The sequence below is a fragment of the Vicugna pacos genome, chromosome X (genome assembly GCF_048564905.1).
Source record: "Vicugna pacos chromosome X, VicPac4, whole genome shotgun sequence".
NCBI lineage: Eukaryota > Metazoa > Chordata > Mammalia > Artiodactyla > Camelidae > Vicugna > Vicugna pacos.
Genome location: NC_133023.1, coordinates 76,462,751 through 76,474,033, shown reverse-complemented (window position 1 = coordinate 76,474,033; position 11,283 = coordinate 76,462,751). Strand labels below are relative to the sequence as shown.

The following is an 11,283-nucleotide window of genomic DNA, read 5'->3' as shown; positions in this document are numbered from 1 at the left end:
CCTGGCCTGCTCTCAGGCAAGGGAGATGACATCAACAGGTGCTCACTGTTAGCTCAGAGGGAGGGCAGGCTAACCAATAAGAGGGCTCGGGGGTGGGGGGAGGAAACCAAGTTGAATAAATATAATAGGGCCAGATTGTGGGGCCCTTCAAATCAGATATAGGAGTTTACATTAAACTTATATATTAGAAAACAGTGAATTGATTAAGTGCGCGTGTGTGTGTGTGAGAGAGAGAGAGACAGAGAGAGAGAGAGAGAGATGGACAGAGAGAGGTTGAGAGAGGAGAGTGAGTAAGCAGAGGGATAAATTCTACTTGGATTGTTTTCGTTCTAAAAAAGCCCTTCATTAGCTCCCCCTTGGCAAAGAGGACAGTCTGAGCTCTTAGCAGTGCATTCCATACCCTGTACAAGCAAACCTGCCCTATGTCCTCAGCCTAGTTTCAAACATTCACCCCATGACTCTTCATTCTGGACACACTGAACTTCTTGCTCTTCCTTTCACACAATGGCGGCTGGGACGAGACATATTGACTCTACCCTGTATCCGTATCCCTTCTTCCCTGGCCTGTTGAAACCATATCCATTTTTGCTACTGAGAAGCTTCCCTCAGCCCACCCCAGCCAGAGCTGGTTTACTTCACCTTCCTTTTCTATCATATCACTTTATGCATGTCTCAATTATAGGATTTATCATGCTTATTGTCACTGTTGATCAATGACAAGCTCTGTCTCCTACTATACTAGTCTGTTCATCTCAGACTCATTTCTATCCCCTACTAGACTCTGAGTCCCCAGAGGGCAGGGACTGTGCCTTCGTCTTCTTCATTCCCCTAGCACCAAACACAGAGCCCAGCACGTGCTAAGATAAGGAGGCTGCATAAAGCCTTGTGTCCCACTTAAAGCTGGAAGGAGCAGGACAGAGGGGTCACAGAGAGAGGTTAAAGAAGAAAGTGAAGGGGAAGATTATGGAAATCATAGGGAGATCAAAGTAAGAGGTTAAATGAGACAGGAGGGACAGTATCCCTATGAAGCACTGGGATGGGTAAATGAAAATCTTACCCAAAACAAGTGGGGTCAATTAAGAAACCCAACACCTCTTCAGCACCTACTGTGTGTGGACAGCACTATGTTAGACACTGCAGTTACATAAAGTTCAATAAAAGCCATCTCCCTATGATTTGGTTGGAAAGATAAGACAAAGACAAAGAAACTGATAACATCCATCCATCCAAATATAAAATTTTAAAAGTTCTTAAAGTTCAGTACCATCTTCAACTTTAAGAGTTTAATATGAAGCCCCTCAGTAGTCAGTAAGATACCGTTTTAAGAAATATTAGATATGGAAACTGACTTGTCTAGCTGAGATCTCCACAAAGCTTAACAAGCCTAGACTAGAAACAACTTTCTTAGAAAATGGACTAACGTGGAAATGTGAATACTAATACCGTTGGGGAGTATTTCTCATTTACATGTGTCCCAAGTTGTACATTATGGGCCTTTTTGAAAAAGGAAAGATCAGGGCTGGAAGAGGAGGGAAGGATTCATGGAGAACCTGAAAAGAGTAGATGGAAAAAAAAAGAATCAAAAAATAGACACAGAAGAGAATTTCAGAGAAGGAATAATGAGAATACATAAGAGACATTAGGAAGAGAAAGATACTCCTATTCAGAAAACTAATTTTTGAAACTGTACATATGAATTATCTTTTTAAATGATGATGTTTAAATTCTGTTAAAATGTTTATCTGATGGCTGTAATGTAAAATGTGAGATTTTAAGACAATAAGTAGAAGGCACTTAGCTAAAGGTAGTTGAAGGGAGTCTAGAAAAGGTATTAGAAAATGAAAATGGTAAGATTATTATGTGAACAAGAGATAAGATGTATTCTGTGCACAGAGCTTTATGTCTTTTTACTGGTTCCTAAGACAGGGAATAGTAATATCCCAAGACATTATCTAGTAGCTCAACTTAATTTTTCTGTTTTGTGTCAGTGTGATACTGGGATGGCTTAGACAGTTAGTTTTTAATTTAATTTAATTAATCAAACCTTGAGTCACTACTAAGTGGTTGGCCTCAGAGGCCAGCTATGACCAATGAGCTGAGCAGGGATTGGCTGAGCACAAAATGAGCTCAACAATTGTGCATTATGTCATAGGGGGGCTGGGAGAGTATAAAAGGGGGTGCAGGAGCCCTGCCAAACTAGCTCCTCAGAAGTTTCTTAATATGTAGGCAGCAGTATGTAAGATAGGTGAGTAGAGAAGAAAGCAAGTACTCAAAGCAGGTATGGTAGTAACTGACTAAGGGTATGAGTTACTGTGAGTGAGTGCTCAGACTAATGAGCACTGATGTTAGAGAAAGAGGTATGTGTGTGGATGGGGGCTGGGGGGCTGGGGACGGTCTCATTGAATTGGGGTTGAGTTGAACCTTAGGTTGTGGGGCAGGAATTTTGAGTTTGGGGAGTGGGGAGGGAGTAGGGAACAGATGTTGTTTATTGGGGGAGATAATAATACTGGCCTATTGTGGAACAGAAAATTCACTTTGGGAAAGCTATAGGAAATAAGCTGATATATTTGGTGCAGGAGGCATTGTTTAAATGCCAAAGAAAAACATTTAAAACCTAATCTCAAAGGTTATAGAACTTAATAGGGAAGGGACACAAATCTCTAAATATTGAATGTAAAACAAGCAGCAACAATACTTAAGGTAAGTTTCTTTTGCCCTACCTTTTTGACATCAAGCATACATTTTAGTGATCAGAAAGAGGGAAAAAGTAAGAGGTTGAACCAGAAAAATTATTGAATTCTCTACTTCGCCGTTCTGGAACCGGGGGCAGGGTGACTTCCTAAGTGATTTGGGCTATTGAGTGAAGGCAAAAGTAAAATTTAACAAAAATCCCCAAGCACAAGGCAGAATTGGGGAAACCATTGAGATTCTTGTGCTTCAGGGGCTCCAAAGAGCCCTTGTTTGTGGCTAAATGTCTGAGAACAGCTGTCTCGGCTGAGGTTATTCCCAGCCAAGACAGCTGTTTGTCCAGAGGCGGCCATGTCTCATCACAGAGTGGGCCCCATTTCTCATGTGGGAAACAGAAGTTGCCAGGGCTTCGTCCCAGGCCAGTTACTTAGCCTCTCTAAACCTGTCTCCTCCTCTGTGAAATGTGGCAGTGGCAGTCTCCACCTCACAATAAGGGCTTTTGTGATGTATGCATGAGGTAACACATGTCGTGTTGCTTAGCAACAGTGGTTGGTACCTAGTCACTGCTCAATATTATAGTCAATATGAATACTTTAAAGAATAAATCTATCTTATGACCTAGAGAATCACTTCTTACACTGCTTAGATGGGATTAGATACCACTTTGTCTGGGTTTGGACCCAGACCCAGGCCTAAATTTGAACTGAACTGAACTTCTGGGTTTGGTGGCATGGCAACGGGGGAGGGGGGAGGTGGAGCAGGCTGGGAGGCACTGGTGCAAGGTGTTGCGGCCATAGGAATATTAAGTTCCATGTCAGCTTTTGGTTTAATTTGGCACTGACTGTTATTCAAACAAAGCAGCGTTGTGAGTGGCAGAGGAAGGGAGAGGAGGAAAATCAACACATTCTTGGAAATAAGATGTGGCTTTCGCTTTGACTGTTTTTTTTTTCTTCAGACACAAATATTTATTTGCTCTCAGGCTCACAATGAAAATCCCTTTCAGGACATGGTACAAACCTAAGCTTCAGAGGAAACTTCCATTTAAGGTGACAAGAAGTTAGTAAGACTTCCGTCGATAGTTTTTTGTTCTAATACAAGAACCCCTCAGGTAGCAATGTGTAGCCAAGGGAGATAGCCTGGTGTATACTCAGAGCCCCTCAACCTCAGTTCCCGTAGCCATGGCACAAGTGGCACTTTAAAAGTCAATGTCTGCTGTATTTCCTGATGACCTTGCTGTTTATGAGGTATACAGAAGTATCATTTACCCATTTCCAGGTATTTATGTGCTAGGCTTTTCTAATTTTAGGATAAAATTTTAGTATAAAGTGTGGCAGTGTGATAATTCTCCAAGAGTTGCTCTCTTGGACCTCAGACATCTGGCATGGTGTTACAGGAGCTGGTCCTAGGTCAATATTTGAAGCACAGGGAAGTTCTGTGTGACCAAGTCAATGGAACTTTCCTGTTTTCTGGTTCTGTGGTATATACTGAAAGCAAGGTTTCAGGCAAAAAAGTTTAGGCAGCCACCTCCTTTTCCCTAGTGCAGGACTTTTTGCAATAGCAATACAGTAAATGCCCATTTGTGATGTTATGCTTGTGTCAATGATGATGTAATGGGTTGGGTAGGGAACTGATACTGTCTTCAATTAGAGGGATTACTACCACTCTGGAAATAACACACACACATTTGACACTCAGTCTCTTCTCTCAGAGAGCTTATACTTTAGTTGAGAAACCAAACCTTAATTGTTGAAAAAGACATCCCTATCCTGAGGTTCTCGTGAGAAGTTAAATGACCTATTTAAATTGAGGGCAATTTGAATGGCTCATTTGGTCACTCGTGAAGCCTAAATGGTGCTAGAAAGCAGGAAACAATGGGCTCATTTCTTTTTTCCCCTTTAATGAGAGACATGGAATCAACCTATTGTATCTATAGCTCAAATGTATGCACTTATTCCTGTGGGCTGGGTACATAAATCCTTTGTCTATACATCCTTTATGAAATAGAGACATCCCTTTTTTTATAGATGAATCAAAGAACTTTAACCTAGTTGGCTCTGCTGATTTGCATAATCCAAGTTTTCTAGGCCTCTCAACTATCTGGAGACCAGTTTTTACACTTAGTCAAGCCTCAAACAAAACAAAAAGAACGTTTTATTACTAGTGTTTAGGAGACTGTGAAAGGGCTGGGTTTTTCTTTTTTTAATTCAATTCTAGCACAAAGGTTGACTCAGGCTGTCTGTGGACATATGGGACAGGAAACTTTCTGATGATTCATTCCTATTCAGTTTAACTCCTTAGGAACACATAGTCTCAAGTTCTAGGACTTGAATTCTCTCCTACCTTTGGAATTCTGTCAACAAGTGATTATTTCCCATAATCCATTCATTCTTATACCCCCTTCCCACCGCATAAAACAATGTTCAAAACTGAGAAGCACAAAATAAGTGAGGGGGAAAAAATCAGCGTAATTTCACCACTCACGTAAAGTGCACTTGGGTTTTTGTCTGAGAACATGTGACTGCACGTATCGTTTAGCAACCCGCTTCTCTTACTCTTTGGGAAGATATTTCTTGTGAGTATTTTGTGATGTCATAAAATATTTTTAGGTCACTCTTAACCTCCTTATATTTCTTTTTTTCCCTCTAGGGCACTAAGGGCCGTCGAGGCCGAATCTCAGCGCTGCTGGCGCTGCTGATGATAGAAACATAATATGATAAGTTATAAGGGCAGGGGGAGGGTTAAGGGGCGGGAAAGATTCCTTCAGCCTAAAAATTAAGCAAGCTCCGTTTGAAGACCCAAGAAATTTCCGACACTACAACCTTTGTATATAGTTTTCGGTAACCTTCGGCAGGGGGCGCTCGGAAATTGTCGTTCCTTTCCGGACGGCCTCCCGGACTTTACCCTCTAGAAAACTACGGTGTTTCCGGCTCTTCTCAGTTGCAGACGCTCGTAACTTTTCGGCAGTTTCCGGGGAGATTCGGGGACTCCGCGCCTCGCTCGCTCTGTTCCGATCGCCTGGCGCGGCGGGGCAGGGTCTTGGGCTAGTCATGGCGTCCCCATCTCGGAGGCTGCAGACCAAGCCGGTGATCACATGTTTCAAGAGCGTCCTTTTGATCTACACATTCATCTTCTGGGTGAGAGACGGAGACGCCCGGGGATGGGAGGGGATTGTGGGCTTGGGTCGGTGGGGTTGGTGTGACCCCGAGCGGAGGGAGCTCGGATCGCGGGTGGAGGAGGGGCGGGGGTGGGGTGGGGGTGGGGGTGGCGGTCGCAGCTAGGACCCCGGCGCTGTAGACGAATTGCTGGGGCTCGAACTCGGGCATCTCGCCCGCACCAGGGTCGGGATGTCGGGCAACGGCAGCCGAGAAGCTGAGCCGCGACCCAGACGTGCCTCGCATGCGAATTCGTGCGGGGGGCGAGGAAGGGAGTTAACCCCCACCCCGCTCCCCCACGCCCAGAGAGTGTCCCTGGCCCATTCAGGGGCAAAGCTTGCCCAGCCCCTGGGGGAGCTTGCTTGCATAATAGTCTCTTTCTTTTCACTGCTTCATAGGAGGTATGAAGTATTTCGCAGGTAAGTATGGTAATGGCTGCACTCCCGCCAATCTATCCTTGGACTTTCTTTGTGTACCATCCCTTTGTACCCTGTGCTCATCCCTGAACTGGGGAGGAAGGGGAAAGTTTCTGGAACTCCTAGAAACATTCCAACCCCGCCCCCACCCCCACCCCCACCCTCTCGCCCATTCCCCGCTCCATCTCTGGGAGAGTTTTCTTTCTAAGGCGGGAGTAAAACAGTTAAGTAAGTTTTCAGCCCTAGGGCAAAAAAAAAAAAAATCAGATTAAGAATTTTCTCAAGATGCTCTCTTTAGCTGCCCCCCTGGTTTTGTCCTGGTTACCTGGGCTACCTAGTGATCCAGCGTGTGGATTGATCAAGGCCTGTCCTTCTGTGCAGCTCTCCATCCTAACCCCCTGTGTCTTGTCTGCCACATCCCGGCCAGAGCACTGGCCACAGGCGGCTTAATCAATTCTCACATCTATTGTTTCTTAAACACCTAGTGGTTTGTGGTTTGAAGATGCTGCTGTATACAGCGAGTAACTTTCTATTCTCTGACTTCCCACGTAGATCACTGGCGTTATCCTTCTTGCCGTTGGCATTTGGGGGAAGGTGAGCCTAGAGAATTATTTCTCGCTTTTAAATGAGAAGGCCACCAATGTCCCCTTCGTGCTCATCGGCACTGGCACTGTCATTATTCTTTTGGGCACCTTCGGCTGTTTTGCTACCTGCCGAGCTTCTGCATGGATGCTAAAACTGGTGAGTTCTTGTTTTCCTAGAATTGGTTGTTGGTTTTTGAACCAGGCTTATGTGCTGTAAGCTTTGTTTCTTGGAGCTAGATGTGGCCTTTTTTGATTTTTCCTCTTCCCTATGAAAACTTACCTTAGCTGCCAGTTTCCACATTTGTTGTATTTTCCCTGCCCTTTTCAATAAAAACATGCTGAACTGATTGAGCAGACAATTTTTTTTTCTTTGACTCCCTTTGCAGCTGTGATGTATCTTATTTGCTGACTTGGACTTTTTTTTTAATCCCACAGTATGCAATGTTTTTGACTCTCATTTTTTTGGTCGAACTGGTCGCTGCCATCGTAGGATTTGTTTTCAGACATGAGGTAAGCCTGAGTTTGGGAACTCAGTAGCTGACAGTAACGGCTTTCTTGTAAAAAATTAAGTCTAGCCCACTTTTTTGATGAAGACTGATAATCACCCAAGAAAATGAAAGGTACCCATAATTACATGTATTTCCAGTCATTTTTCTGTGTGTAAGTACCTAAAATGGACATAGTACAACTTATTTAAAGCATGAAATTGATAATACAAAATGGATATACTTAATGCAAATCATTAATATTGAATTAGCAATCAGGATTACTCTCTGCTGACCCTGGGGTTAGGAAGTTATTCAGTGAGGACTGAAGGTCATCTATAGCAGTGTTTCACTAAGTGGTAGTGCAGTCTCCCAGAGTATGATTTTGTAGCTTAAAAATTCCATGGAAGTCAAATGTGTACTCACTTTAAAGTGGAGAAAGATATTGGGGGTGGGAGGGGATGCAGCAGTACAGAGCTGCCACTTTAATAAATACATGCTCCTATAGCACTTTGAACTTTAGTGGCTATCATCTTTTACTGGAATGTTTTGCTTAGTCGTCCCCTTAGCTAAACTCTTATCACCTAGAGGACAGGATTGGACCTTAGAAACGTTGCTGTTGTCAAAGATATGACCATTGGTCAGATGTGGGAATTTCTTATTTGACCTAGAAACAAAAAGAACACTCTAGAATCTTTGTTTATTAGCCTTGTGTTTCTTTGCTGTAGATTAAGAACAGCTTTAAGAATAATTATGAGAAAGCTTTAAAGCAGTATAACGTTACGGGAGATTATAGAAGTGATGCAGTAGACAAGATTCAAAATACGGTAAGTGGTCATAGGTGGTAAGTGGTTGTTGTTGGTGGCTTCTCAAGAGGGGAACATCTGCCTACTGTTAGTACCAATGGAAAGTAAGGCCAGTCCAAAGATGTCACTCTTGATGTTAGAAACAAGCGTTCATTTCTTGAATTATAATGCCAATAGAGATCATTGAGTATAATAAGATGATGGTTTAACTGTTTGACTACAAAGTTGTAATTATAAATGCTTTGGTTGGATTTTTTTTTCAGTTACATTGTTGTGGTGTCACCGACTATAGAGATTGGAAGAATACTAATTATTACTTAGAAAAAGGATTTCCCAAGAGCTGCTGTAAACTTAAAGATTGTTCTCCTCAGAGAGATGCAGATAAAGTCAACAATGAAGTAAGGAGGAAAAAAAATTTTAAATTTTTACTCACAATACACTTAATTGGAAATGAAGCAGGGCAGGTGTTATTTTCATTGAATAAATGAGGAAACTGAAGCTCAGAAAATTTGTGACTTGAGTTTCCACAGCTAGCAAGTAACACTTAAATGCATAATCCAAAAGGTTGAACTTCTGTTCCTCAAACTTCTTTCAAGAGCACTGTGCAAGGAGACAGGAATTGTTATATGAAAGAGTAAAAAGTTAATAAAAGAAAGATAACATAAAAACTAAGAACTAAGACAAAAAACTTGATGTTTTTGTAAATTTCTCTTCCATTAGGGTTGTTTTATAAAGGTGATGACCATTATAGAGTCAGAAATGGGAGTCGTCGCAGGAATTTCCTTTGGAGTGGCTTGTTTTCAGGTAAGTCCTTGTGGTTCGGAAATGTTTCATCACTCTTATAGGTGTAAGCTACAAGATTTCCACTTTGAAGGCTTCCACATTTTCACAGAACTCTCAGTAGCTCATCACAGTATAGAAATTTTTGCTATTTTCATTCCAATTTTTTATCTTGGATCTTACATTTTCCACAACTACAGAGTGCTCTAAGACCTGGTGCCCTCTTAGGTATATTTCTGAATCTGCACTGTCTAATAAAATAGCCACTAGCCACCTTTCAGAAATTATAATTATTAAATTAGAATCTTGGCTCCTCAGTTACCTCAGTCCCATTCGAAGTGCCCAGAAGCCATATGTGGCTAGTGGCCCCTGTGTTGGACAGCACAGGTGTTATGGAGTGTTTTCATCATTACAGCACTGCTCTAGGTTGTCCAAGAGAATGTCTGCTTTCATAGTCGGAGATTTTACTTCACTTCTATGCTTTGCATATGATCTAGGTGCTGCAGAGTAGCAAATATTGCTGTCTAGAAAAAACTTAAGGGAGGAAATTAGCAGTGAGGTATGTGTGTGTAATTTTGCTTGCATTTTATTTCCAGCTGATTGGAATCTTTCTAGCCTACTGCCTCTCTCGCGCCATAACAAATAACCAGTATGAGATAGTGTAACCAACATAACACGGGCCAATTCCTCTACAATGTTAAGGTACGTTCATTTTGGTCCTTAACTCTGTCAGTGTTGGTGTTTACTTCAGCTTGTACACATGATTCATGTACTGAGTTTGCCAAGGTGTCACGTCCAGTAGTGCATCCAAATATTGTTGGTACTGTGTCAGCACTGCATAGGCACATCAGGCCTCAAAATACAGGTCATGGCCAAAAGGGACAGAAGGGCCTCTCTGGGTTTACCTACCTGTGTCGGCCTAAAGATCCTAAGTGGTCCCCTTTCTAACAAATTTAGACCTAGAGCCATAAACATGGTAAGAGGTGAGAACTGAGCCACTGACCAGGAACACGTGAAGATCTTTATTAGCAGAATAGATTAGAATGTGTGCAAATGAATCCAGATATTGAAATTTGGGTTACAAGTAAATCTTTCTTTCATTTTAGGACATTGACACCCCCCCCCCAACCCTGTAACTTACAAAATCGCCTGGCTGGAATCCTGAATTCTCCTACCAATAGTTTGAAAAGTCGCACCAGTAGCCTGATTCGATCAAGACATTAGCCTCATGTTATAGTCCACCTTTTGTCCCATTCATGTTAGATCATTGAAATCCCCATACCACTCTGAAACACTGGAAGAGCTTAATAAATTGTAAATGAAGCAATACTGTGTTCCTCTTGACTTTTTTTTTCTATGTGGGGCCCTTGAAAGGCACTGTGATGTAATGTGTTTGAAAATTGATCCCTCCAAACTGGCCCTTTCCCAGCCTAGGTTATCTGGTTTGATTGTATAATTTGCATCAAGAAGTTAAAATGTTTTCATTCGTCCCTGTTCTGCTGATAAACAGAGTCACATTGTGTCATTTAATTCCAGCCAGTAGTTGGATAACACCCAAGATGGTAACCATCTCTGATCTCTAAGGCACCCAAGACTGAAAGGCATAACCAGTCCTCTATGATACATACCACAGGCTACAACACAGTGAACACTTTACATTTCTTTGCCTCCAAAATAAGGTGTTTATCGATGTTTATATTTTCCCTATTGTTTGAAATGTTCTAATTACTAATGGTGTCAGTCATTGTATTTTCCTTAGGAATTTGAAGCAACTCCTTTATTAGCTTTAGCTGGTCTTTCTTTACCAGGTTGCTATGACTTAATTGTCATTATTAAGGTTAACTTTCATAGTCTTAGTTTTGCTTTGTGCCTTTGATTAATAAATATAAACCTTTTACACAATAAATAGTGTTTTATTGTAAATTATGTTTAAATTGTAGGAAATCTGTTGGGTGGTTGTTTTCCACTGAGAAAGCTAAGCCCCACATTTCTACTTGGAGTACAGTTGTAGATACGAAATGTAAAACTGAGGTCTTGGCTCTGATTTTAAAAAAAGTCCCTGTTTACAAAAATTGTTCCCTGTGAAAGGATGACATTCCTTGCTATGAAATAAGCACATGCTTAGCATTCTCCTGGAGACCAGACATTTTTGATTGTAATACTTTAAGAAGTTGAATAAGGAGAGATGTATGTAACCTGTACCTTCAGGGTTATAAGGAAATTAATAAAGTTCAAGTTGAAATGGAGGAATCCTTTGGTTTTGGGTTTCTTTATGTATCCATCAGTAGAATGTAGTTCATCTCTCACATCCTCAGTCCTTGAATTTTGGTAAAGGGGAAAGGAGAGTGGACAAAAACTACTAGTTAAATAAG

The 11,283-nt window shown here is 41.7% G+C and overlaps 1 protein-coding gene across 1 annotated transcript; it reads left to right on the top strand.

Annotated features, from left to right (window-relative positions):
• Nucleotides 1-2,202: 2,202 nt before the first annotated feature.
• Nucleotides 2,203-10,238, top strand: TSPAN6 (tetraspanin 6). Its single transcript, XM_006210252.4, has 9 exons — nt 2,203-2,245; nt 5,335-5,822; nt 6,809-6,997; nt 7,276-7,350; nt 8,054-8,152; nt 8,395-8,529; nt 8,852-8,935; nt 9,508-9,613; nt 10,018-10,238. The coding sequence occupies exons 2-8, from the start codon at nt 5,736-5,738 to the stop codon at nt 9,574-9,576; spliced, it is 738 nt and encodes a 245-aa protein (XP_006210314.1). The 5' UTR covers nt 2,203-2,245; nt 5,335-5,735; the 3' UTR covers nt 9,577-9,613; nt 10,018-10,238.
• Nucleotides 10,239-11,283: the final 1,045 nt, after the last annotated feature.

Bases quoted from the DNA above. Each gene is read 5' to 3' on its own strand.
- TSPAN6 (XM_006210252.4), top strand. From the start codon at position 5,736: ATGGCGTCCCCATCTCGGAGGCTGCAGACCAAGCCGGTGATCACATGT. The intron at 7,351-8,053 runs GTAAGCCTGAGT...TCTTTGCTGTAG, and splicing joins GATTTGTTTTCAGACATGAG to ATTAAGAACAGCTTTAAGAA. The intron at 8,530-8,851 runs GTAAGGAGGAAA...CTCTTCCATTAG, and splicing joins CAGATAAAGTCAACAATGAA to GGTTGTTTTATAAAGGTGAT.